General features: G+C 54.9%; 1 protein-coding gene across 9 annotated transcripts in view; it reads left to right on the plus strand.

Annotated features, from left to right (window-relative positions):
* RANBP3 (RAN binding protein 3) overlaps positions 1-27,590 on the plus strand; it is a 50,930-nt gene that overhangs the window by 16,260 nt on the left and 7,080 nt on the right. For 2 of the 9 annotated variants that reach the window (XM_019964350.2, XM_019964351.2), the window contains exons 2-11: positions 2,784-2,839; positions 7,899-8,087; positions 15,017-15,053; positions 15,140-15,226; positions 17,104-17,175; positions 21,493-21,558; positions 22,365-22,457; positions 23,578-23,696; positions 24,748-24,864; positions 26,528-26,631. In XM_019964350.2, the coding sequence (XP_019819909.1) occupies positions 2,784-2,839; positions 7,899-8,087; positions 15,017-15,053; positions 15,140-15,226; positions 17,104-17,175; positions 21,493-21,558; positions 22,365-22,457; positions 23,578-23,696; positions 24,748-24,864; positions 26,528-26,631 (940 nt within the window). Of the gene's footprint in view, positions 1-1,824; positions 1,991-2,783; positions 2,840-7,898; positions 8,088-8,649; positions 8,740-15,016; positions 15,054-15,139; positions 15,227-17,103; positions 17,176-21,492; positions 21,559-22,364; positions 22,458-23,577; positions 23,697-24,747; positions 24,865-26,527; positions 26,632-27,590 lie in introns of those variants that run through there. The other 7 variants (XM_019964352.2, XM_019964353.2, XM_019964357.2 and 4 more) reach the window with 5 other exon arrangements.

A 27,590-nucleotide genomic window follows, 5' to 3' on the forward strand; every position in this document is an offset into this window, starting at 1 on the left:
AAGATGGGAGGTTTCAACCGCAACCATGGAGGTAAGGAGGGTGGATCCACTCACAGAGCCCAGACCCCTGTGTACCCCTCGCTGCCCTCTGCCCCCAGCTGCTCCAGAAGGCACTGGGAAGGCCCCGTGAGCCACAGACAGCCTCCTGCCGAAACCAGTTCCATCCCCAGGCAGCCCCTCCCGGGGGCTTCTAGTCACAGCACCAGGGAGCTCTTCCTCTGCCATCTGCATGCTGCTTCTCCACCTCAGGCCCTCCTTACAGCCCAGCATGGCGTTCATTTTCTCAGTGCCCCTTCCCTTACTCATCCCTCCCTCAGTTACTTGTTGAGTCCTTTCAGGGTGCCCAGGACTGTTCTCAGGCTTTGGGACACGAGGGGAGCAAGGCAAGGCCTCCCATCTCATGGAGTTGGTGTCTTACTCGGGCCAACAGGCCCTAACTCTGGGCACGCGCGCACACACACACATACACACATACACACACACACACACACACACACACACACACACACACACACACACACACACACACACACACACACACAGTGTGACACACACACACACACACACAGTGTGACAGGTGGTGGTGCTGCTGTGAGAGCAGGCAGGCATTCTGTCTTCCCTGGGAGGCCATCCCGGGTTTCTTCTCCAGGCGACTGTGTGTTTAGTGAAGTCTGTGGGGGCTAGGCCTCCCCTTTCAGGCCAGAGGTATTTAGAGACCAGGGGCAGAAATCACGCTCAGGCTGGCTGAAGCAAAAGTCAACATTTACTGGCTTAACTGAAGAGTCAGGGTGGGAGCTGGGGTTAGCTTTGGGCCTGCTGACTCGGGCCTCCAGCCCAGCCTCCAGGGCTCCGCTTCCTTCTCCACCCCCAGCTTTGCTCCCAGCTGCATTGGCTCGGCTCCAGCTCCCCTTGTGGCGACATCCAGCCGCTGGCAGCCCTGGGGTCCTCTCCCACCAGCTTAGCAGCCCCAGCAGAGCAAGGGGGGCCCCTTCCCCAACAGCTCCGGCGAAAGTCCCGGCCTGAGTGTCGTCGCTGCCAGCGCTCTGGCCTCACTGCCATGCCTGGTGTCTCCTAGGGCCGGGCAAACAGCATCTCCTCCTCCAGCCTGCAGCCAGGGGTGTAGGAAGTGAGACTCGGGCTGATCCCAGCTCCTTCCTGCGTGCCCCCAGCCTTGCAGCTGGCCTGGAGTGGAATGCGGAAGTAAGGCTGGGACCTGGGCCGCAGTCCTCGATGCTGGGCTTGTCGGGCAAAGGGCAGTGGCAGGTGTCTGGCCATCCCTGTGGTAGACGTGTGTGTGGAAGAGCTGCTGCTGTCCCCAGAGTCCCTGCAGCTCACCTTCGCTGTTGCTTACTGCCCAGCAGTAGGGTGCGTTCGTTCTTCGTTCACCTGGGTTTGTGGAGCTACACATCTGTGCTGGGAGACCCTTCCACGCCCCCCACTCTCCTGCCCTGTGGCACTGCAGTCTCTGAGCTGTCACTCACCCCAGGGGTGGCGGCGTGGGCTGCGCCTGGTGAGGACTGTCGTGGTGAATCTGACTTGGGCGCCACAGAGTGAGTGAGGCAGTGGAGGAAACGGTCACTGTCAGTGGGCCGTGGTCCCAAAGTGCAGATGGGCGTCTGTCCTGCTCCTCCGTGCTGTGGGAGCTTTGGGGGTGGGGCGGGGACAGTGTCCTGTGGCCATCTCCCTGCATCTCGTCCCCAGCCCCTCCTCTTTAATATGGGTGGTCGCCAGTGTCCTTCCCCACACTCTGGTCTCTCTGTGCTCCCCCCCCAACCCCCTTCACAACTGCCCCACCTCCTTACATCACCACCATCTGCCCCTCAGGCTGCCTGTCACCTCAGGAGCCGCCTTCACACCTGTCCCTCCATTCCGGGCTCCTCTGCTGAGGCTTCAGCGCAGCCTCCTCTCCCAAGATGCCCCAGACCCTGCCCTCCGACCAGGTCCCTGCGAGCGCTCTCGAGGCCTGCGAACCGCGCACCCATCCTGCCGGGTGAGAGCTGTGCTAGTGCAGGTTGCTGGCTTGCCCCAGGACTCAGGAAGGGGAAGGGCTGTGCAGATGCTGCCCGCGTTCGTAACAACACCCCCCTGCCCCCACTTCCCATGCATGCCTCCCCCCACAGAGCTCAGGAGCACACCCAGAGCCCTGTACTCAGGCCCCGGACAGTAAGGCGGTGCCCGCTGCAGCGGGTGGCAGAGGGCCAGGGACACGGCCCCTCAGACGGAAGACCAGCGGTGTTGACTGAGGACGACCGGCGGGAGCCGTCTCCTGGTCCAGTAACAGCATCCCAGAGGGTTTCTCCCTTCAGCAGCAGCTGTGCAAGATGGACTTTTCAGTCCTCACAACTCCACACTTTTTCCTAGCGGGCGCTCACTTAGACGCCCAGGTGGAACGCAGAGCTGACTTGAGCAAAATAATCCTCCAAAGAGTGTGTGCCTCGTGGGCAGAGATTGTGGATGGGTTGCCCCCGGCCCCAGCTGGCCTGCAGATTTGAAAACAAACATTTTAAACCTAGGGACTTCCCAGTGACATGGCCATTCTAAGCCAGTCTCGAAACCGTTTGTTGGTGTGTACATGCACACAGAAAGATGCACGTAGCTTTGCACGCTGAACACTTTGTGCATTTATAGCAAGAAACTGTTTTCTAGGTGATACGATGATCATTCGAGTTCCTAGTTTTATATTGGATTTGTGTTTTGTTTTTAACTTATCACAAACAAATGTAGCTGTGTTTACTGTATGAATATAGTGTTGGGGGGAAAAACACCGATTTTTCTTTTTGCAGAAAAGCCTGCCATTGCTCCGCCCGTCTTTGTGTTTCAGAAGGAGAAAGGACAAAAGGTAAGGGGCCGGTATGTTCTCCCACCCCCACTTCCCCCACTACCTCCCCCAGGACTCTTCCCCCAAAGGTCGCAGTGCCACCATGGGGCTCAGGGAAGAAGGCCTGGTGGCCTTAGGTTTACCACGGCCCAAGCTTAACAGAGGGTGCGTGGACAGGGCTCAGAGACCCTGCTTTAAAAAACAGAGAGAGTGCTTCTTTCTAATTTGCTGTAGAAGTACTGCTGTGCATCAGGAAACCTGGTAGGAGAGGGGGAAGGGGGCGGAGAGGGGAGGAGAGGGAGCAGTGCTGAGTAAGGAAAAACAGGACTTTTAACGCCTTTAGGGGAGTTTTTGGCCCCAGCCAACTTGGCGTAAGTGCATTTAGAATAATTGGCAGCCGGCTTGCATCATGTGTTCACTACCTGTCCTTAAAGGTTGCTTTTCATGTCTGGTTGGCTCTGTTGTTGGAGATACTTCGCCAAATTCCTGGTAAAGAGCTCACGCGCCTGGAGGGCGAGGCGGTGCCTTCCCACGTGTGGTCCTTGTCCTGTGTGGTCGTCCACCTTGAAGTCATCAGTCCGTGTCCCTCCCTGATGGGGCAGTGTGGAAGGTTGGGGTTGTGTCTCGAGTTAGTCGATGTTCTGTGGTGGCCCAGGCATATATGGGGACTCCCCCTATTTGCCAAAAAAACGTGGACAGTGCCTGTCCTCGTGCCCGGGGACAGCAGGTGTGATGTCATGACCACGGCAAGGTCTCAGAGTGACCCCTGCACTGCGTTGACACCGGTATTCTGAAATCTGTGTGCGTCTTGTTAGTGAGGACAGCCTCTGAGGGGCCCCTCGGCTCTGGACTCATGACCCACAGACCAGGTGGGTCCTCCCGAAGGTGACTGGCTCTGAGCCTGGGGGCCGCTGGCAGCCGAGCCGCTGCCTGTGGAGCCTGCCCCATGGTCTGAGAAGAGGCCAGTCTTCTCCCTGTGCGCGCGGTGCAGCATTCGAGGGCTGTGGGGAAAGGCGCTAGTGTGGGGGGCAGGGGTGGGGAGGAGAAGCAGCTGCCCTGAGACCCCGCCCACCCACCCACCCACACCCCCTTGCAGGGTGTTTTCTGCATTATCTGCTGGGCTTGTTCTCGCATTAATCTTTCCCATTGTCAGTTCTTCTGCTGAGGAATCAGAAAACACAAGAAAAGTTCTTCCCTTTTTGCTTCTGTTTCCTGGGTCATGTTTTCTAGGTCCGTCAGCCTCTGCCACCTCCTCCCCACTGAGCCCTGACCGATACCTGCAGTTTAGTTTCTCGCGCTTTTATCATCTTCCTTTGTAAGTTCAGCCGCTGTGAAGGGGCTGATGTGTTTCTTCTGGCTTTTAGAAGTAAACGTGTTTGGTTTCTGCTTCAGATATGAAAGTCACTTACTTTTCTCAGGTTTTCCATAAAATTGGGACTCTCTAGAATTTTAAATTTTACTGTGATTCTCTTCTGAACCACTTTTAGATTATCAACAAACTAAGGGCTGCCACAATTGTTTTTGTTAATAAAACTTTATTGGCGCACAGCCCCGCCCAGTGTGTACTAGGAGTTGTGGCTGCTCTCTCACTGCCAGCTGCAGCATGAAGGAGTTTGGACTGAGACCAGGCAGCCTGCAGATTCAAACATATTTAGCACCTGGCCCTTTATAGAAAAAAAGGTTGCCAACCCAGATTTGAAACAAGTAATTGAAATAGATAATTCTGAAGACTTTCCAACAATCAGCAGGATGAAAAACTAAAGTGTAACGTTTATTCAGCTGAACTTAAAATGCTTTTAAAATTACTAATTCTTATTTCAGTACTGTTTTCATGGTTGAGGTGGCTCTGTTGCTTTGTCAATTCAAAGGCCGAGTTACACTCATTACCTTCAGAAGGTTGATTCTAGTTATGCGAACAGGGTGAGGTTGAACCCGAAGAGTTGCCAACAGGATGCTCATCCTCATGAAAACGTGCACGTGCAAATATTGACTCCGTGCCAGCTCTAAATGGGCTTCTAAAAATAGCTGACTGTCAGCTCTTCAGATTCCGGCTCTCCGCTGCTGTCACACTTGTGTGACAAGATCACCGGAAGGGAGTGGAAAACCTCTGCAGCAGAGGCCAGGGAGTCCATGTGTTCATCAAGGCCCACATCTGAGCTGCCGAGTGGGCGGCTGCCCAGTAGACACGGGGCCTCCTCCTCTGCTGCTTGTGACCACTCGGGCATCAGGCGGGAAGGACGTGGAGAGGCCCGGACAGCTGGCTTGGTGTCTGTGTGGCCCCCGGGGCCAGGCAGGTGATGGTAAGGTGGGTCTGCAAGGAGCAGCCACCACACCTTCCTGGGACCCTCCCTGTCTTGCCGCTCTCTCAGCCCTCCCTGCTCACACAGCAGGGTTGGGTGGGAAACAGCAGGCTGCTGTTGTTTTTTTCCAAATGAGCTTTTTTGCCCTTTTTCAATTTTCTGTTTTGAAATTTTTGTCAAGTCCTCAGAGAAATTAAAAGGATGGTACCGTGGACCAGACCATTGGGAAGCCACCTTGGGTAGGCTTCACTGTTAACATCGTTATCATAAATGCTAGAAACACTCAACTGTAAGTTGTGCCCCCGACGGTTGTCCCTTAAAGACAGTTGTCTCCTTGGAATTCCTCCCCATGGCCCCAGTGCCATGGTCACGCCTGAGAAAGTGATCATTAATTCAGAAACATCCTGTAATATATTTAGCCCAGATGGAAATTGTCCTGAGTGTCACCCACACAGCTATTTTCTGAGCTCCTTTTGGATCCACAGAGATCAAGGAGTCCCATTGTCACCTGTGGGCCCATTCCCTTCTTTTGGTAAGAAACCAGTGCACCCACGGGATGTACTCCAGGAGCCCCCAGTCCCCTTAAGAGGCCCAGCTGTTATTACCAAACCATGATCGAGATAAAAGATTTGAAACTGAGAAGAAAAAAGTTAGGCTGCCAACCCAGGCATTTTTGGTGCTGGTTTGGTGACAAAACCACCTAGAATTTTCTGTCCGTCCCATAGACAGGGTTTGAGTTGCCTTCACAGCAAACCACAGATCGGTAGCCTGCCGGTGGCGTCCCTGGGTCTTGGGAAGAGTCCTCAGATCCTCCCATCGTTCTGTGTTAGAGCCTCGGGCAGCTGGAACTGCAGTCTTGAGGCCAAAACCCAGACCGAGTGCAAGAGCCTTTCCTGTTGCTTCCCTATGCCCGAGCTTCCTCAAGATGGCGCTCTTCACAAGACGCTTGCGTTTCCACGCGTTTGTGTTTTAGGGGCAAAAATGAAACCTTCTTAACTGCGACTTAGCAGTAGCAGTAACTGCCTTGAATGGAGACAGTTTTTTTCTTTTAAACAGGAAGAGAATTTGAATCTCCTTGTGTGGGTTGTTACACTGTTTGTGATAACTGAACGTTCCTTTCATTTACTTTATCTTCCAAATATTTGTTAATCTGAAAGCAGAAGACTTTGGGGTTGCCCTGGCAGAATAAAGACAACAAGCAGTTCAGTAAAAAGACAGAAAGCAGTTACAACAGCAATCTGCTGTTGGGCAGAAAGCAGAGTGTCTCTGACAAGGCTGGGAGGTAGCAAGCGTGTTCTGTGTGCGTGGCTTTTTGTCAGCCACCTATATTTTAAGATGATGTCAAAGGCTGCCAAAATCCCAATGTCTGACTTTAACAAACATGTTGAAAACCTACAGGCTCTGTCTTGGCTCTTTAGAGCTTACTTTCTTTGTCTAGAAGAAATACTCAAGACCCTAGGAGAAAACGCTGGGGTGGCATTTGTATTTCTTTTTGTTTCTCTGGTGTAGACTTCATCTCTGCCATGCTGCGAGGGCATTTGAACTTTTCTGTTTGAAAAGTGGGGATTGTTTTAAAAATCCTAGTTGTTCTGAGTACAGATGGACAATTTCCCAGGGAACTCTGGGTTCCTCTGGCTGGGTGTTCAGTCTCTGGCCATAAAGCAGCAGCAAGCAGGTGTGGGGCCCCGCCTCGGCGCCCAGCACAAGTTTGAAGAGCGGCCTGAGAAGGAAGGCCTTTTACACTGTGGATCTCCCTGCTTAAGAAGAGTCCATTTGGGTGACCTTTAGACATGTGGATGTGTTAACGTCATATGGCTTTTGCTTTTCCAAGAGTGTTTGAACGTTCTGTTAAATCTTTTATGTAGTTGCTTTCATCCAGCAAGCTCACACATTTAAAAATAGTCCCAAGTCTTGTCTAAAGAGGGTTCAGTCACTTCACAGGCAGGAGGAATGTGGCTGCGTCTACAGGGAGACAGGGTGGCCCTGTGGTCATTCAGTTCACAAAGTGAAAGAAGCCTGTAGTGGACAATGCCAGGTGGGAGGTTTGGGGACTGGAGCCCACCTGTTGGATCCAGGCCACCAGCTTTGCAACAAGCCACTTCCATAGAAACCCCTCCTGAACCCCAAGAACCGCCTCAAAGGATTCCGGCTTCCCCTTACTCTGGCTGTTTTCTAGATAAGGGCTGGCCCCGGAGACTCCTAGGCCGAGGGGCTCCCTCCTTCAGCCAGACCTCCACCCACCTGCCTGCTGATATAAAGCCAGCTCTCTGTGTCTCCGCCAGCTTGCTGGGTCCCCCCCACTTGCACTCACCGAGCAGGGATGCGTTCCCTTCCTCTCGGGTTTACGGGCACAGATGGGAGGTGCTGCCGGGGCTGCAGCTCCTGCTGAAGCCCCATCCCCAGCGGCCAGACCTGGTGCTGGTGCTCACCCCCCTTCCTGAGCGTGTCTGAGTGGATGGCTTACTAACCACAGGGGCAGTGTGGTCACTGAGACCATGTCCTCATGGCTGCCACCAGCAGAGGAGCTTCATGCCGCAGAGGCCGTCTGCCAGTTTTCAAAGCCTGGGTCTGACTTCCTGGACACCTTAGGAAGTGCCAAGTCTGACACTTGGCCCATGTTCAGCGCCCTTCTGACAGCGTGGAGGGCCGGCTCTCTTGGCCCGACCTCCCTCCCGGGCAGGAGCATCAGGAGATGCTCAACCTTTGAATCCCACCCCCTCCCCTGCCCCACATTGCAGGCTTTGTTTACATTGAAGGAAAATTGTCTTTTTTGCTCCCAGTCCTCTGCAGAGCAAAAAGACTTGTCGGATTCGGGAGAGGAGCCTCGGGGGGAGGCTGAGGCCCCCCACCATGGCACGGGTCACCCCGAGTCAGCTGGTGAGCATGCCCTAGAGCTTCCTGCCCCCGCTAGCGCTTTGGCCCGCGCTCCCGAAGCCCAGCTTCTTCCTTTTCCACGAGAACTGGCAGGGGTAAGTCCGCCTCCCCCTGGCATCCCCCAGCCCGGGGCTCCCAACCCAGACCGGCCCCTCCCTCTCGGCCCTCGCATCCAGACCCCGGGTCGCCGGCAGCTGGCAACAACTGAAAGATGACAAGGCTGTCTTCGGCGCCCTTTAATTCCCCCTGCCAAAAAGCCAGCAAGGAGCACGTCCCCTTCTACACTGAGACCTTTCTAGTCAGGGGAACATTCATCCATAGCCTGAAGCTAATCCTGTTAGTGAAAGAAGCGAGGGGCCAGAAGAGGAATTGAGGAGCAGGGTAGAACTCTCCACCTCCAATTCAGCCCCTTCTCCCTCCTTCCGTTTTTCCGTCTCTCCCTGAATTCGGGCTTTCAAGTTCAGTATCTTAGAAACACGAAAGGCTCCAGCTTCCTTGATCTGTAGGAAAAGGTGTCTAATGCCTGTTGCTTTACAAGACCGGTTGTGTCTGGACTGTGGTTGGGCTGTGAACTGCTTGTCTTCAATCAAAGCAGGAAGAAGAGCTGCTTCCTTTGAATCGGAGGGAGCCCCCTGAGCCCTTTTTCTTTGTATTCAGAAGGCTTTGGAAGATTATAGGTGGAGAAGACTGTGAAATCTCCAGAACAAGAGATGTCTGGAGTGTTTGGAGTTTGATAAATCGGGAAAGGTAAACATTGTCCTCCATTCAGGATCGAAAGCTTCATCCTCTCGGTGCCTAGTGGCAGAGCCCCCATTCCCACATCAGGGAGCAGCAACTCAAGAAAACAGGGTCCCGCCCCACCACACGGCACCCAGGGCGTCACAGCCCCAGCCCTCTCCCAGACCTTTAGTGGTTCCTTGTGTCACAGCGCCAGTCTCCCATGTCCTTGAGGAAACCATTGAAATTCAGCTAGAGCAGCCAGACCCTGGGATTCGCAGAAAGAAGTGATATTCAGCCGAGTGAGGCTGGAGCCAAATCTTAACATTTGGAGGAATCAGTGTGTGGTGGGAAAAGAAGAACCAGTCTGTCCCTGTTGGGGTCTGTCCTTTGTGGCCTGGAAGGGGGCTTGAAGGAAGGAAGCCCAGGAAAGATTCCAATCTGAGGTCCCCACTTGAGGGCCAAGAGCAGGAATTCAGAGGCAGTCATTTTCTGGGTTGGGCAAGAACAGCTGCTGGAACCTTCTCCTGAGTCGGGTGACAGCAGGCACGTGTTCCCAGTTCCCTGAGAACACGTGGTATTTGTGAGGATCTGCCCAGGAAACGGGACCCCTCCACTGCTATCTGGGTTGAAGAGCGCAATTTGCGGAGAACCTCAAGCTGCAGAGGTCGAGGGTTTTCCGTGGAGGGTGGCAGACGGTGGAGGTGGTGTCACGGCAGTGGCCCTTCCAGAAGCCGGGCACTTTCAGACCCCTTCCTGCTCATGCCTGTGAGACAGGGCCTTGCCTTCTCCCTGTGGCCAGTCCAGACGCCGATTTCTGAGGCCCAGCCAACAGAACTCAGCTTCTCAATTCTTGTGGACTGTAGGTCAGAAGCTCTAATTCTGAGAAATGCAAGCAGTGCCCAGACTGAAAGACGCAAGGTCGAGGGCGATAGCGGGGAACGTGAAGATGGTTGTTATGTTGCTGTGGGAGAGGGCCTGGGGTGGAGGGGGGCTTGTTGCTGAACGTGCCAGCTTCATGGACAGGGCCATGCCTGTGACACACACCCGTGCATACCCTGGGTGGTTTTAACACAGGTACCTGGGCATCCCAGTTCCATCAGAAGTCCTAGCAGTGCCGCCGTCACACCATTTGTGACAGCTCTCAGCCATCCGGGGCTTTTTCTGCCTTTGGGGCACTAAGACACAGTAGAGTTTGTTCTTTAGGTCAATTAGGGTGTAGATAGACCCCAATCCCAGCTACTTCCTGGGCTGAGATATTTCTGTGGCGAACTCGGACTAGTTGCTCTTGCTTCAGAGCAGATTTGGCGCTCACTCTGTCTCACTCTGGAGTTCAGGAAACACCCACATGTAACCTGACAGGGCTCATCCCTCACGTTCAGCCTGTTCTTCATTCCACGATCCTTTGGGGGATTGTAAAACTGCGATATATCGCACATTGAATTACTGCCTATAAAGGGCCCTTATCATCTTTCAGTCTCATCAGAGCTCTGGCCATTGAAGCCCCAGGACCAGGAAACAGTCTCCTTATATCAGACCTCCTGACTCTCACAAGGCAGCTTGAGGGACACCAAACCACATCCAGATTAAGTTCTCCATTTGCCCTGGAGAAAGTGTTCCCAGTGCTCACCCTGAGCCTGGCTGAAGTCTGCCAACTGAAGTCCCAAGCCAAGGCACTACCGAGCCTGAAACATGTTACAAGCCCCACTGGGAAACCGAGAGAGTCTGGACCAAGTCCCCTGGCCAGACTGCTCCCCTGCCCGTCCTCTCACACGTGCACGGGCTTCGCCACTCGTCCACCCCTGCCGAGCAGTCACATCTTTGGAGGCTACCTCATTTTCTCTTTTTTTTCAGTGTCTGCCTTTTGGGTAAAAATCTCTGAGCTGGTTCCCTGAGTCAAAGGATAAACAGTGGTGAGTGGGCCTGTGGTCCACATGAAGGTGAGGCTGCCTTGGCAGGCGCCTCCCTCAAGTGGAACTTCATCCAGGTGTCTATTTTCCTGCAGTCACAGCAGCAGACTTTCTAGCTGGACTGTCCAGATGGGGGTCCATCCAGGTGGGGATCACTGAGTCCCCGCGCTAACTGGTATTTTCTGGAAGGAATATCCCTGACATGGTCTTGATTTCTCATCTTTTCCGGGAGGCCAAGAAGGTAGCCCTGCTCACTCCTGCTCACTGCCCGTTTGTCTGTGTCTCAGCTTCTTTGACACAGCCTCCTGCTCCTTCCCCGCCTCCTGGACTGGCCTGGCGCCTTTGTCCCCTCAAGGCCACCCACACCAGGCAGCCTCACAAAAGCCCTGTCTGGGGTGGGGGGTGCAAGCCTCAGTAAACTGAATACTAGTAATTGTCATCGATTCAGCCTTTACAGAGAGGACAGGAGCTTCTCAGTCCTGTGGCCCTATCCTGGGTCAGGTGTTCCCTCCAGTCTTGTGCTTGGTGACAGGGACATATGCCCTTCACAGGACAAGCTGCTTCTCCCCAGGGTTCCAGTGTGTTCCGAGAGGGTGGGCCACCCTCTCATGTAGGACCCGCTGCCACTGTGAAGTGCGCAGTCAGGGTGCCCTGATCTGAGCATCCCCAAGGTATCAGCCCGGAGCCCACACCAGCAAGAGACGGCTTCTGCTGTGGAAAGAAGCAGAGAAGGACGTGGAGCTTCCACACCCCACTTCGGTCCTGACTGCTCCCCCAAATTACAGATCCTGAGAGCCTGCTCTCAAGACCTCCTCACGGTCATCCCTGGAGCAGCAGCTCCCAAGCTTTGGGCTACAGGTTGCTGGGCCCAGCCCCAGAGAGTGGAAGATAGCACGAGGCACCAGGCCTAGAGGCAAGCTCAGGCCTTCTCTGACGGGGGCCACGGGGTGGGGAGAGGCCAGACTGCAGCTCACACAAGCAGCAGAGGGGGCTTTCCAGCATGAAGAGCATCTCCCAAGGCAAGCTGAAGTGACTTGACTTCTGGCCGCCTGCGTCCTCATGCTGGCTCCTGTTGAGAATTACTGGCGTGACTGCTTCTGAGTCAGCTGTTTCAGAGCCCACAGGAAGTTCCAGCAGCTTCTGAAAGGCTCTCCCAGTGGAGGAGTCTCCTGTGTTGGCCTTCACAGGCCTCCGCCTCCCAGCCTGTCCAGGGCCAGCAGGCTGGCCACACGCCTGTGGGATGGTTCCGAGACTCGGAGCGTGGACTTGAGGTTCTCCTGAGGGCAGAGGTCTGGGAATGTCTTGTCTCGCCAGGTGCCCTTTCTTCTCCAGGTCACCAAAGGGGCTGTGCTGGAGGCCGGGGCTCCATCTGTGTAGCAGATGCTTGCTGAGCAAGTGTCCTAGGTGTTGGGTGTGTGAGTTGTAAGCCAAACAGACAGGGTAGGGCTTCGTGGTAGCAGGAGGCACACAACAGATAGGCACAGAAGATCACTTCTCACTGTGAAGCCCAAAACAGAGTTGAGGCCCGGAGAGGCTGGAGGGTGGGGGTGGAGGAGCTGCTTCCTCTCGCTGGGTCATGGGATGGCACGTGCTCTTAGTTCACCCTGGAGGTGGTCAGGACAGCCGTGGGAGCAGCACGCACGCGGAGGAGGAACACTGAGGCGGAAACGGTGTCACCATGCCAGAAAACGGGAGGGAGACAGCAGGGCTGGAGTGTGATGGACGAAGGGGCCTAGTGTAGCAGGAGGCCACTTGGAGCCAGCAGTCCTAGGCCCCGAGAGTGCAGCTCAGAGGCCTGGGTACACTTCAGGGGAGAGGCTCCTGGCTCCCATCAAATTCTCAGGGAGACCCAGATCCCTGAGAGGCTTGGGGTGTCGCTGACAAGGATAAGCAAGTTAAGTGTTGTTAAAAGAGCCCCAAAGTATTCAAAGAAAAACTGACAGAACAAGGGGAGTCCAGAAATCACAGTCTTCTCCAACCAAAATGGAATGAAGTTAGAAATTCCTAGCAGAAGGAGCCCTGGAGCATTCACACCCATTCTGACCGGAAATTAGCCGGTCAGACGAGGGCCCCTTGAGATGGAGGTGGCGGAGGACCATCCTCCCCAGGAGCTGAGAACCAGGAGGACAGTTCTGGCCTTGCAGCTGTCAGGGCCCCCACTCTGCATACAGTCGGGGGGGTAGTGACTTGGCTGCTTCTCTGTGGCCAGCGAGCTCCTGGGATCCAGGTGCTTCCCCTGAACATGTGGTGAGCGAGCCCCACTGAGCACTGGGGCCAGACTCTTCCGGAACTTAGAGGCTAGCCGGGACCTGGAGCGAGAGCAGGGAGGGGTGAGGCCACAGCCTGAGAGATTCGCACCTGGGTGGCGAATTGAGAGGGAGGGTGTTGGTGAAAGAGCAGTGCCTACCGGGGCTGGCTGTTCCCAGGTCCCAGGAATCCTTCAAGAAGCCACAGGTGCCACGGGCCTCGGAGGCTGCCTGCCATGGGCAGGTTTGGTAGAGTTGAAATGCTTATTGAATGAAAAGGGGGAAAGAAGTTGAGGCCAGGACTCAGGGGCAGGGTAGCAGGGATAGTCTGGGGCTGGCAAGGCCTGCTGTAGAGGAACAGCGGGAGGAGACCGTAGAGCCTGTGCCTTCACAGTGTCACCCAGGGCAGGGGGCATCCGAGAGCAACACCTGATGTCCTGGTGATGCGGGCACGGTTCTTGGCTGTCAGCTGCCAGCCCAGGCCCGTTAAATGACAGCGCTGCAATGGTGCCTCTCTCATCGGCTCCCCACGGTGAGAGGGTGCCCCACCCTGGTCCCTCCCGTCCACACATCCCCTGAGCTCTGAAGCCCTGCTGCCTTGGGTGTGACACTCCAGGAGGTGAGCTTGCCAGGAGGGTGTGGGCGGTCCAGATGTGAGGCCACCCATTGACCCCTGCACCTTCATCCCTGCAGCGGAAGCACTGGCCGCACTGTCTTCCAAGCTTGGAGGTGGAAACCTGGGCCAGTGAAGCCGTTTGCCCTAGGTTCCACACTCAAGACACGGCTGACTAGCTCTCAAGCCTTTGAGAGGGAGTTGAGCGCCTTCAGGCTCCGAGCCCTGGCCACTGTCTTGTGCTCAGCTAGTGCCTGCCTGCTGAATCCTCCGGGGGTATTTTATTTCGTTTTGAGCCCCATGGTATGCTCACAGTCGCCCCGAGGACCACTGAGCCCATCGTGTTAGGAGGGTTTCGCGTTTCCCGAGCATGTTGATAGATGGTCTCTGATGGGGGCGGGGGTGCAGTTTGGGGTCCTTTTCTTACTGTCCTTTAGGACTTGTCTGCAGACTCTGCCTACCGCCTCTTTTTGTCCAGCCTGCAAGCTAGGATGGTGTTCAGGTTTTTAAAGGATTGTAAAAACAAAGAATATACAATGTGTGGCCTGAATGGGGCCTGTGGAGCTGGCCCTTTACTGGAAAGCTCCGCCCCAGTTCTCGGGGGTCCCAGCCTCTTCCTCTGCAGCTTCCTTATTTTACAGCTTTTACCGAAGCCCTGCAGCTTGCAGAGCACTTTCACATGCATCATCTCATTTAATCCCTCACAGGCTCAAGGCAGGTGGTCCTCGTTTGGCCAAACTTAACCCCTGAGGGGCTTTTCTGAAAATAAGAAAATTGGCTCCCCTGCTTCCCCGTCAACTCTGGTGCCTGGGGCTGGGGGGTGCGCATGTTGACCTCTCAGAGTTCACTTTAGGCTGCTCAGCTCTGAAGAATCACAAGTCCCTGAGAGAGGATGTATCACCCCAGATGGGCCAGGGGTTCACTTTGAGCTTCTTAATTGCTAGTCATTCGCAGTCTAAAACCAGAGGTGGTTGGGGAGGAAGTTCTTCATCCACCTTTCTCTCAGCTCGTGATTGTTCAGCCGGTCTGTAGTCTAAGGTGCTGCACACTTGGCCCCATGGCAGCGAAGCACTCAGCTACTCTGGAAACAGCAGCCTCCCTGGAAATTGGGTTCCACACCAGGGGAGGTGCCAGGGATGGGGGCCCCCTGACCCAGTGTCCACGGCCCTGCTGCCCTTCAGGGTGGAGAGGTCACCTCGGCAGAATGGACTTCGGCCAGAGCCAGTTTTTCTCTTTGATTGGGGTGGGGGGTGCGGGGGACATGCCAGTGAGCAGTACCCATTGGAGAAACTTGGAAACTGATCCTGTGCCGGGAACATTCCCAGCTGTTAGGAGTCCTTGGCGCGAGGCCTGGCGAGGCGGGGGCAGAAGATTCACGGGAGATTTTCAGGCATTAGGTCAAAAGTCCGTGACCCGGGCAACTGAACCCAAGCCTCACACCCTTGGAGCCGCATTTCGGGATCCATTGGTGGCGGAAGTCAAGAGCCACCAGGCCGTGTGGCCCTCTCTGATTACCCTGACGTGTGTTCTCATTTCAGAGGTCAGCCGGCGGCTCCAGCCCCGAAGGTGGAGAAGGTGAGGATATCTCTCAGATGTTTCACCAGCTTCGGTCGTAAAAGTGGAAGCAGCCTGATTTTTCTTCTCCTTCTCATTTTCTGTAGATTCTGACCGAGAAGATGGAAATTACTGCCCTCCCGTCAAGCGAGAAAGAACCTCCTCTTTAACGCAGTTCCCGCCATCGCAGTCAGGTAACAGTGGCAGGCCTTTACTGGGTGGTGAAGCGGCCGCGTTTGCAAGCCTGCTGCCCCCTGCTGTGCCTCCCACCCCTTGTGTGTCTCCAGTTATGGTCAGCCTGAGGCTCAGTTTTTTGGGGGGGCAGGAGTAAGGTTGGAGCTTGGCTGAGCGCAGCGCAGACACCCTCATCTGAATCAGTGACACAGAAGGGTGGGATGTCAGGACCATGTTTGGGGCTCTGACCATTAAGTGCATGTCCACTTTGTAAGGGCCGCTGGCTATGTGTGGACTGAAGGTGTGGGAAGTGGAGGGTCCCCCTCGCCCTTCAGCAGTGAGCCTAGTGCCCAGGGGGGCCAATTGAGAAGCCCAGACACACAGACAGTACATGGGGAGTCCAGCAGCCCTGACAGACACGTTGGTGGTAGGATGGCATGAACTCCCCAAGGAGGGGAGCTCGGGGGAGCCCAGACGGCTTGGCCAGGCTGGGCCCAAGGGCTTGGAGCCTCCGGGCCAGAACCAGGTCTGTGCATACACAGAGGCCAGGAGACCATCTGGTGGACAGAGGGGGGTTCCTGGGGTAGAGGGAGGCACTGGGGCTACTGAGTGGGAGGCTGTGCAAGCCTGGGGTTGCCGCTGCTCCTTGCAGTGTCAAAGCTGCAGCAGGGCCCCCCACTCCCCACCCAACCCGAGCATTGCCCAGTGCTCTCTGCAGCACTGGCTTTCACATGCCCTCCAGCTCCCTAGCTTGAAGTTCAGTCTTGGGAATTCACTTAAAACAGTTATAGCTGTGAGCCCTAAGGATGTCACTTTAGGAGAGAAAAGACTCTTGGAAGCTTAAAGAGTACGTGAGTGTCGTCTTACCATCACCCCGTGACACACCTGAGTTCATCATGCCTGTTCCCTGAACACTTGCCTTGGGCACAGCTGAACCCTTTTTCAGAACTGCAGGAGACAACTCCCACCACTCCCCACTCCATACAGGTGCTGTGGTTTGTATTGAGGAGTCCTCCTGACAGCTTACAGTCCAGGCTGAGGGTCCATCCTTTTTTTAAGGCTTTCTGCACGCTTGTTGCATGGGCCTTAATACAGGAGGGGCAGCGTCCACTTCCTGGCCATAGATCACATTCCTTCCCGCTCACTGCCCACTGCTAAGCCTCACTTTTTCCATCAAGAAAGTAACAGCGGAGAAGAGAGGTGGTAGTCTGTGCTCTGGCTGTAGGCTGGAGAAACCAATGATCAGTGGACGTTAGACATTAGTCCTGTCCTCTGGCGCATTCCACCCTAGGGTTCAGCTTAGCCATCAAGCGTGTAAAGACAAGTGGTCTGCGTTCAGAGGCCTTGGCTTTGTGCTGCACTCTGATTCCACTTAGCTGCCTGCAGTCTGCACAGTTTGGTCTTCAGCCCCATCGTGTTGTTGCCTGGCCTGCAACCAGGGAACCAGTTGCTTTTGTAAGATTCTAAAAGGGCAGGTGGGGGAAGGCTGCAGCCAACCGAGCGCTGACTGGTGACAAGGAGCAGGGCCTGGGGTTCGGCCCCGGGGAGCATCTGCGTCCCTCCTGGCCGTGCTCTTGGGGACGCATGGGCAAGGCAGGAGGCCACAGCAGCCCAGAGTCGACAGCTAGGTGTCAGGCAGATTCAGGCTATTCTGCTGGACACCCATGTTTCAGGGCTGTAGGAAGAGTCCCGGGGTTTCACTTTTGCTAGAGTGGCTGAAGGCCAGGTTCGTGATGCTGACCCCCCCACCCCCACCCCCACCCCCACCCCCCGCAGCACCACAGTGGGGCCTGGAGATGACCCCTCAGGTGGGAGAAATGCTCCCAGGCATGTCTGTCCTGCCTACTCACACTGTTTTCCTCTTGTTCCTCCCCTGCCTGCACCTCCTTGTCGACAGTATCCAAAAACAATGTTTTTATGCCATCCACCTTCTGCGAGCCATCTGCAGGCAATTCTGACTCAGAACCAGGTGAGCCTTCGCGTGCCTTTGCCCTTCACCAGCTGGTCACTGGGGGTGTCCTGGGATGAAAAGCACTTGCTCTTGTAAAACACTGTCTTAAACGAGGGTAAGCAGTTGGAAATCAGCACTCTTTTTCGGTTCATGTTTCCCAACTTTCAGTGGGCAGATTTAGAATCCAGTGTGAGGCTGACTTCTGTGGCCCTTAATTTTGGTTTCTGCAAGCAGGGTCTAGTTACAGGGAGCTTCAAGTCCCTTTAAAAAAAAAAAAAAAGACAAAAGCAAACACACACACAAAAAAACCATAGTGAAATACAGTACTCGTTTTTCAAATTTTTACACAAACATTGTACCTCTGTGTCATTAAAAACTCGGAAATACATAGAGTGAAAGAGTCCTCCTGTTCATTTCCCTCCACACTGCCATCCCCATGGTCACTACTCTGAAGTTTATGTAATTTTCCAGACCCCTTCTCTGTGTATTAAATTCTCACACTGACTAATATTACTTAGATCTGTTTAGATAAATATATTTAATCACAGCTTTAAAACTTTACAGCGAATAGCTTGATCCTTTCTGAAGAATGTGGAGCCTTTTCCTTTTTCGGTCCTTCACTGGAGAACCAGCTCCAAGATTTCCTGAAAGTTTCTCCCGCGTGGCTGGAATTCCTCATAAAAGATTTAATGAGCGAACATAACCATCCGAATTCTGTAACCCAACCCGCCTTGTATAAATTCACTGCTGACTTCAAAAGCAAGGCGAACTCAGTCAGCCTCTGGCACAAGGGCGCCGTGGGGGGAGAGGCGAGCTGTAACTTTGAGGGTTGATTTGATGGCACTCTTTCAAGCGGTTGAATTTGTTCTGACTCCAGAGGCAAACTGTTCTGAGCTGACCCCTTCACGGGGCCTGAAAGGGAGCTAGGTGACTTTTTGTTTTTAATTTGGCCGCGCTGTGGCATGCAGGATCTTAGTTCCCCAACCAGGGCTTGAACCCAAGTGCCGTGCATTGAAAGGTGGATTCTTTAACCATTGGACCACTGGGAAGTCCTGAGGAGCTTGGTTCTCAGGGTTCTTTAGGGCAGGCCTGGGCACCGGCTTCGTGAGTCCTGTTCGGGACTGTGGGGGCCAGGTCATAAAAGGTCAGCCTGGTCCCTGGTCCCCTCTGCGGTGTGCAGTGGGGACAGGCTGACCTGTCCACTCCACAGAGTGAACTGCTCAGCTCCTTGCCTGCCTGCCTTTTTATTTTTTTTAGCTTTTATTTTGAAAGAAAGAAAAAAATGTAACCTTAAGAATAATAAGGTACTTCTCCATCCCACTACCTAGAGACCCCATTCGATCTTCCCCCAGGCACCCTAGCAATGAGCAAAGGCATCCCGTTCTGGCTCCTGCGTCACGCATCTCAAACAGTCCCTCGGCCTCGCCTGGTTCTGCCAGTGGGTTGTAATCCGTTGTCACTAGTATTTATCTTCACATTCAGTTCTTACTTCAGCGTCAGTTCATTCTAATGGTCCCCGATCTGGCTGGTGGAGCCCCGTCCAGCAGGTTTCTGTGCTCCCCGGCCGTGGCCCCATCCTTCTCTTGAGCATGCCCTTTTCATCTTGTCAGAGGGGGTTCTAGGCTCATCATCTTCTCTCCCTGTCCTCAGTGGGGTCCTGGCTCTGCTTGGTGGAAGTGGTCTCTTGGAACCAAGATCTGAGTGCTCGGCCCACTGCGCTGCTGCTGCTCCCAGGCCCTCTCTGTACCCATAGCTGGGAACACGCATGGCTGAGAGCACATACATACATATACGTGTGTACATACACATGGACCTCTTCACACACGGGCACTCACGTCTGCTTGTGGTCTGTGTCTCTGCTGCTCTGTCTGTGTGTATAGGTCACCCCAGTTCATGTGGATACTTCCCGTCCAGTGCCGACAAGGTTCATGATATGAAACCCTTCTTCATATTTCTTCCTCTTTCCTGACAGAAACCTGCTCCCTGTCTCCTCAGTGTGTTGTTACTTGAGCCCCTACCAGGGAGCCTCCTCTCAGATTCTCTCTAGCTTCTGGTCTGCACCAGGCTAAATTCTGATCTGTCTTCCTGGTTTAATCCGAGAGTTCCTGGAATTCCCTTTGGAGCCAGTGTTGCCCTCTCAGACATCACTTGGGGTCTCTCTGAGGCAAGGCAGGGAAACCTGTTTGCTTGGGTGTGATTTCAGAGGAGGGCAGAGGCTGCCCTATTAGGAGTGCTTCTCTCCCACAGCAAGCTCCTATTGTGGGGGCCATGCGTGTGCCCTTGAGAGAACACAAGTGCAACGGCCTGTGCACTCCTATGAGCCAGGCATGACTGCTAGGGCTCTGACCACCTCTCCATTACACACTGACCTTGCTGCAGAGGGAGCTTCCAGAGGCCACAAGCAGAGAGCACATTTATTCTAGTGCAGATAGAGGCCCTGCCCCGTAAGTGTCCCCCTGCTGCTCTGGGCCCCGCCATCTTTCTGTCCAATGTTCCCAGTCACGTGAGGCATGTGGTGCGTCAGTTCACCTCAGCATTCAGGGTGGACGTCCTGTGTATCCGTGGGCAGGCCAGCTCCAGGCTGGGTGGCGGTGGTGTGTCTGTGACTCTCCAGGCTTGTTGCCCCTGCTCAGGGTCGACCCTGAGGGTTAGCCTGTCAGAGCAGAGTGGTGAATAGTAGTCGCAGTATGAGCATTGCAAAGCCAGTTCCGAGGACCTTCTAAAATTACCTCAGTTGTGAATTTTACCTCAGTCTTTTTCAGTGTTTCTAAATTGCCAGTCGTCGTCTTAGTAACCCTGAGCTCTAGCAATGTAATTCAGCATCTCCCTGCCCAAGAGGCCCACCTGGAAGCGTGTTTTCCCCGCATCCTGTGCTGTCTGGCTGTTGAAGCCTCTCTCCGGAGGGACCCCAGCTCCAGCAGCATGGGCTCCCTTGTGCTGACCAGCAGGGGGCATCACTCTTGTGAACCTGTGTTTGCCTGAGGAGAGCACAGGGCCCTCCTGCCTGATGGGGAGTTCCGATTTGACTTTCGTACCTAATTAATTGTGTGGCCTGATGAGTTGTAATTGTGGTGGTGTTTCTGTGAACAACTGAAGGGTGTCTAGTGCAGCTGAAGGGTTGTATACCCACCACCATAATTAATTTTAGGATGACTGTCTCTCCAAAAAGAGACCCTATGCCCTTGGGCAGTCACTCCCCACTTGGTCTCCCCAGCTTCTGGCCACCACAAATCCACTTTCTGTCTCCATGGATCTGCCTGCCCTGGACATTTCTTGTGACTGGAATTGCACAACTGTGTGACCTTTGGGGACATCTTTCCATTTCTTTAAGTCTTCGCTTTCTTCCAGCAGTGTTTTATAGTTCTTACTGGTCACGTTTATTCCCGGCTGTTATAAGTGGAGTTGTTTTCTCAGCTTCATGTTTGAATTATTCACTGCTCGTGTCTAATAACACACATGTGATTTCTGTGTATTGAGCTTGTTCCCAGCGACCCAAAAAGGGTTTTTCCCACGGGTTGGACCTTAGCACAAAAGTGAGGCCATCCTTTGACTTTTCTGGGGACAGACTTGTGGTCAGGAGTGGCGTTAGCCTGTCTCCCCTACTCCCTAAGATGGGCCAGTCACGAGGATGCAGAATGAAGGGATCTAGGTGCCCCGGTGGCTGAGCCGAACTGGGCTCTGTCTGAACCTTGGCTGTCAGTCCCAGACCCCATCCTCAGAAGGCCCCCCTCCTCCTCCCGGGCCTTCCTGGCACATCTGGAGAGAGCAAGCCTATCGGCCTCCTTTGATTTTTCACCACAGAAAACGTGTCTCATTTCCCGGACATCTGCTGTAATGGCAGGACTTTTCCTGATAGCAGTTGTGTCCTCTAGGACAGGGAGCTGGGTCCCAGGGAGGGCCAGTCTTCTGGGGCTCCCTGATTGTCCTTGGGGCCCTCAGGCCCTGTAGGCAGCTGGGTAGACGGGTGGAGGCCTGACCAGTCCTGCACTCACCCTGCAGTCTCTGCTGCTGGCAGTTCTCCTAGAGCCACCACTGCCTGCAGCCCTCTGGCCTCCTCCCTGGGCTGCCCCGCAGACAGGACTGGACCAGCCTCTGCTTCGCTGTTTGAACTTGGAAATATTTGCCCTGGTCCCTCCGACTCCATGGGCAGAAGTGCCCCCCGCCCCCACGCTCAGGCAGTTATAGAAGTGCCCCCTGCCCCCACGCGACGTCCCTGGTTCTCCAGGCCCACAGCCACTGAAGCCTAGATCACAGGCTTCGGCCGCCCCAGGTCCCTCCGGCTTTATTGCTCTGCCCCAGCAGGCCTGCTTTTCATCTTTTGTTTTGTGCTTGTAGAGGAAAAGAGCAGTGGGTTCCGGTTGAAGCCGCCGACGCTGATCCACGGCCAGGCCCCCAGTGCAGGTAGGTGTCTGCTGTCGAGGAGGCGAGCGGGGCAGCAGCCTCCCAAGTGCCGGTGCACGCTGGGCTCCCTCTCCGGACACTTGAGCACCGAGATTGCCCTCAGATCAGGAGGTGCTCCATCCAATGAGCCCGCTGCCCAGAGGAGGAGGAGGCGGGGAAGGATTAGGCTCGGCTCGGGGTGGGGCATTCAGGCTCTGTGCACGGCAGTCCTCGGTCATTGGACTATCTCCCCAGAGCATTCTGGCCACAGGGTTAACCCAGAGTAGCAAAGTGGCCATGAGTGAGCAGGGCCCAGGCTCACTCATGTGGGTAGCCCGTCCAGGGCCGGGGACGTTCTCCTGGTCCTTGCCCCATGTTTGGCAGAGGGATCTTCTCAACGTGGCATTTTGAGAAGCACATGTAAGGAGTACCTTTACGTGACCTCTTGTGGAGTCCTAAACTCTGAGAGGTCAACCATGGCTTCACTGCTTTCCCCTCACCGTCTGCCCTTGACCTGCAAGACCAGCTGTCCTTTGGTTCCCCTGTAGTGTTAACCATACTCCCTGGATTAATCTACAGGCAAGATCTGTTTCACGGAGTGTTTTATTGAACGGCGTATAAAAAGAACAATGGCTGGAATGTGTGTGCCTAACTGTAAAGAAAATAGCTTGAATTTTCTTTCTTTACTGTACTTCCTGTAAAGCCCAGCCTAGGAGGGACGTCGCGTGGGGGCAGGGGGCACTTCTATAACTGCCTGAGCGTGGGGGCGGGGGGCACTTCTGCCCATGGGGTCGGAGGGACCAGGGCAAGCCAGCCTGTGTCACCAGGTCTGCCGAGCCAAAAGCCCAAGGAGCAGCAGCGCAGCGTGCTTCGCCCAGCGGTATTGCAGGCCCCGCAGCCAAAGGCGCTCTCACAGACAGGTGAGTCACAGCCCCCAGGCCAAACTCGCACAGGAGGGCAGTCACTGTCCCTTGCTGCCGCACCGAGGCTCCCAAGAGCCGGGTCCCACCCCGGGCACGCAGCTCAGGACTGGAGGGGTGACCGATTAGAGGTCGTCTCACCTCACTCCCCACCTCGAGATGTGACTCCTAAACCGTGTTTCCATTACATCCACATACCCGGTGTGGTTTGCAGTTGATCTGTAATTTTTTAATCATGATAGGCTTTTCTTCTTAATCTTTCCCTGCAATTTAAGAACTCCTCATCGGGAGCAATGCCACAACCCACCTGGGAGAAGCAGTTGGTATTTATGAAGCATTTTAATTACATGGAAAACTGTTTGGTCTAACACTGAACAAAGCCAGATTTGAAGTTGTGCAAGTCACATGGTTGCAGCTATTTAAAAGGGAAAAGTGAAATGTTAGTCACTCGGTTGTCTGACTCTTAGGACCCCATGGACTGTAGCCCGCCAGGCGCCTTTGTCCATGAGATTCTCTAGCCAAGAATACTAGAGTGGGTTGCCATGCCCTCTTCCAGGGGGTCTTCCCAACCCAGGGATCAGACCCACGTGTCCTGCATTGCAGGTAGATTCTTTACTGTCTGAGCCACCAGGGAGAGGAGTGCATAGATAAAAGACTTCATTAGTAAAACTAGTTTTATAAAATTTATAGTTATTCTCCAAATACATTCTCTGTTTTCCTCCTTAGTAGTAGTATGTCTAAATAAACTGAAAATTCACAGGGTTCTTCATAGAATTACAATAATAGATTCTCAGTTTTGTGAGGTTTTCGTTTGGTATTTGGGTTTTTCTAACCTAAGAATTTCATTTTCAGTATTGATTCCGTATCATTTTTCTTTAAGCATGTTATCTTTTCAGTTTTCTTGCTGCACTCTGTAGCATGTGGGATCTGAGTTCCCCAACTGGGAATCAAACCTGGGCCCCGTACAATAGAAGCACAGGGTCCTAACCGCTGGACCCCCAAGGAAGTCACAGATCCTCTCCTTTAAAAAAAAGACCCTCCACTGTTGGGCCCCAGTGGTGGGCAGGGGCAGTAGAGGTGGTCCAACTTCTGAGACGCCCTCCGTCTTTTTTTCCCACAGTCCCGAGTAGCGGCACCAACGGGGTCAGCATCCCAGCAGACTGCACGGGGGCAGCAACATCAGCCTTACCTGACAACCCAGCCCAGAGAAGTCCATCTGATGAGACGCCAGCACTTGAGGTCTGTCCTCGACGGGGCAGGGAGCGTGCCACATGTGAGGCCTCTCGGGGTATAGCTGAGCACGTGGACTCTAAGCCACTTTGGGCCGTGTCTGAGCTGGCCTGTATTCAGGCTGCCTGATTTGCCCAGAGGGATCCTTGGGTAACCCCAGCTGACTGGCCAAGTCGCCAGGCTGCCAGGACCCCATGCTTGGTTCTGAGGGAAATGGGCCACGAGCAGGGTTGTGCCGCTAAGGGGGCCTGCGGCCCTCCACGGAAAGCTGTCTCCTCACCCTCTCACACAGCCAAGCAGCTCCTAGGGATTCGTACACACGCTCTGCTTCTGGTGGCAGAAGTGTGCCTGGGTGTTGGCTCAGAAATCGTTTTTTAGAAAAGAAGACGAGTTCTGGGATTCTATAGGCCAGTTGTATTTCCCGGTAGCATTGCACAGCATCTGGAAAATACGGGACATTTAACGAAGAGCCTGCATTTGTGGTTGGCAAGTCGGACCTGAAACTCGAGCTGCAGTCACACATAACCCGAGGGTCCACGTGCAGAGACCACTTGCACCCGTGTGTTTATTTCCACTCCATCCATTTGGGCAGATACAATGCTGCCTGGGCTTCTCCACCTCCCCGCCCACGCCCCCTACCCCCACCAGATGTTGAGGCTCAAATGGGGAAAATGAGCATGTGCAATTCAGTCTTCATACGTCCCTGAGCCCCCCACCCTCCAACCACAGTCCGCAGAATTGGAAGAGGAATCGTTCCCATAGCCTACAGCTTCTCAGAAACTGGTGGCCAGGGTCTCCAGGGCAGTGAGCTTGAGGAAGACCCAGAAATGACCCCAGCCCACCCATCCTACTCCCCACCATCCTTCACCAGCATCCCCAGTGACAAGGGCACTGCCCAGAGCTTGCCCCATCCTAGGTGGTCTCCCCAGCACCCCCCACCCAAGGGCCTGCACCACAGGATTCATGCTGAGCAGATGCAGGGGCATGAGACAGCTCATCTTGCATCCTAGGGCTGCGGTGTTCCTGCTTCTCAGCTATCCTGTTTGCTTGTTTTAACCAGGAGAAGTCCCAGAGAAATGAGTCTAGCAATGCTTCCGAGGAGGAGAACTGTGAGAAGAAAGAGCAGGGGGCCCAGCAGGCATTCGTGTTTGGGCAGAACTTGAGGGACAGAGTGAAGGTAGGTGGTTGGAGAGCCCGGTGAGCTGGGGACTAGTGAAGCAACCTGCCTGTGCCTCCCCCAGCTTCATTTTCCCAGAGATGGGGAGCGGGGCTGTGTCCAGGGTGGTACCATGCTGCGCTGCTGGCCGCACGCCACCCCCACCCCCTATGTGGAGCTCGGCAGGGCTCCCAGCAGCCAGCCCCCTCATGCTCCAGGAACAAGGTCAGGGAGGTGACTGAGCCCTGACAGCTGATGTTTTTACAGCGAAGGAACGAGCAGAATGTTAGTATCTGATGCTTTCAACGTCTCCAGAGACTCTTATCCTTACTGAAGAGTTTCTCAGCACTGGCAGTGTTTAGACTGGATCCTTCTTAGGCTGTTCCCCAGTGCCGCCCTCTGGATGCCTTTCCCTGCCAGTGCTGACCACGGGAAGCATTCCCACTAGTGCTGACCATCCCCTGAGGGCTACATCACCCCCAGTGAAAGCTGCTGCCGTTTGTTTTCAAGTAGGACAGCTGGGACATCACTTTGTTCTCTCCCCAGAAGGCAGCAGGCTCTGCCCCTCCTGGCTGCCCCCAGCTGTGTTGGTCTGCTCTGGGGGCTTTGAGTCGGGGGTGGGGAGCTTGTGGCCATGGCAGGGACTCTCAGTTGGGGACCGTGCTCTCTGGTCCTCTGGGAGACCTGTCCCAGCCCTGGGTGCAGAAGGTCCCTCTGCACCATGGACATCAGCTCATCTGGCAGGAGCTCCTGGAGGCTGGGTCTGGGGACACCAGTCATTGTCACAACTGGAGAGTAGATGCCACTGATGCTAAGTAGGTGGAGGCCAGAGATGCTGACCAACACACTGCAGTGCCCAGGAGGCCCCTCCCCACTCGGAACCATCTAGGTGCGGGGTCAGTGATGTGGAGGGTGGGGAGCCCTGAAATGAGGAGACCAGAGTCTGGGGTGCAGGGAAGGTGTCCAGCCGCACTAGCTGCTTCCTTTGGTGCCCACTGTCCAGCAGAAGCACGGATGCCCCCAGAGACACAGAAGTAGGTGTTGATGTTGCACAGCTTCAGGCAAAATAACGAGTCCTTTGGCAGCTGCTCCCTTCCTGGAGCAGGAAGCAGGAAAAGAGAGACCTGGGCCTTCAGGTCGAGTCTTCCATGCTGCCTTGAGATTGGGGTGGGGCAGCGTCTCATGGAGGCCCCTGGGTCTCAGGGCCACATCCCGGTTTCTGCATGGGGAGTGACTTGAGGTGTGGTTTCTTAACCCCTCTGAGCCTCTGCTTCCTCTTTCAGAACATGGTCGCTAACACCCACCTCACAGTGTTCCCAGCAGAATTGCATTGGAGAATGTGTTTAACCATGGCAGCACGACAGTTAGCTTAAAAGAAGCCTCGAGAAATGAGGCTTCTGTTTATGATGAACCCTTTAAAATATGAAATTTGTACATGATCTGTGATCTCTTGGTACAGAAGCATTGGTGGAAAATGCCAACAGGTTGCCAGCCTGAGTTTTTTTTAAACAGAGGAGAAAAGGCTGCCCAGCACCTCATGGGCTGTTTTTACATCTTAACTGTAACCCCCAGGACGCATGCATGTAGATGGAGCTGTGTGTCACACAGGGCATGTACAGATGGGCTGAGCTGCTGAGGCCCTGAACATGCCATCCCCTGAGCAGTGTTTCCTCTTATTTCCCAGTTGATCAATGAGAACACTGAAGTGGCAGACATGGAGAACGCCGGACACCCCAGTTCAGAGACGCCAGCTGCGACCAACTACTTCCTTCAGTACATCAGCTCCAGGTGTGCACCTCGGGCTGGTGCCTAGCCTTGCTCGGGGAAGCCTCTGCCTCAGGGAGCCCACGGTCACCCGCTGTCCCTGGACCAGCCCAGTCCTTCCTCGGGAGGGTGGGGGGCCCAGGCAGCCAAACTCCAGTCACCTCCAGCCCTCCTTCCCTACTTGGTGGAGGTGTGGAGGGTCCAGGATTGGGGGCCAGGGCGGGAGGCACTGCAGTGGACAGTGAGGCAGGACTGCAGTCCTGTGGGGTTGTCCAGCCCATCCTGGGAGTGACCTCTGTCACCAGGTGCTGGATCCGGGCTCCCTGTTGGCGCTGCTGGCGGGGGCGTTCACCCGCAGCCAGGCTGCTGGGGTGTCTGGGGAGGAAGGCACACCCTGCCTGGGAGTCGGGCCAGCAGGGCAGGCACCGTGCAGACGCCAGCCTCCAAGAGGCCTGGCGGGAACAGTGACCTGCTGTTCAGCAGCCGGGCCCCCAGTTAGTGGAGCACATCAGTTATTTTAAGACATGTTTTATGCACCTCAGTGTTTCCCACATTGGGAGGCGTGTGCAGCCTATGATGTCTTAATCTGGATGAAGTGTGACGGCCATAGCAGCGGCCATTTGCCGAGAGCTCCCCAAGGGCCATCGTTTGTCACCCCCCTGCAGCCTGGTAGGAGGTGTCACCTCCTTGGTGTGGGGCCGGGGGAAGGGCCCAGAGAGCTGCAGCACGTCTCGGGGGCATGTCTTCGGGGAGTGGGCAGATGGCCCCTGCACTCCGCCTCTCTGTGGTGCCCTCCTATGGGGGTGGGGGAATGGGCGTCCGCTGTGTCACACAGTGACTGAGCAGTTGGTGCCAGGCAACTGGAACCAAGGCTTCCTGTCTGCCTCCTGGTGGGGCCCAGCCCAGAGCCTGTGGGGGCCTGCCCCTGGCGAGGCAGACCGGCCCACTTGGCCTTGCGGGGCCTTGGCTGCTTTCCGCTCCAG

The sequence above is a fragment of the Bos indicus genome, chromosome 7 (genome assembly GCF_029378745.1).
Source record: "Bos indicus isolate NIAB-ARS_2022 breed Sahiwal x Tharparkar chromosome 7, NIAB-ARS_B.indTharparkar_mat_pri_1.0, whole genome shotgun sequence".
Taxonomy (NCBI): domain Eukaryota; kingdom Metazoa; phylum Chordata; class Mammalia; order Artiodactyla; family Bovidae; genus Bos; species Bos indicus.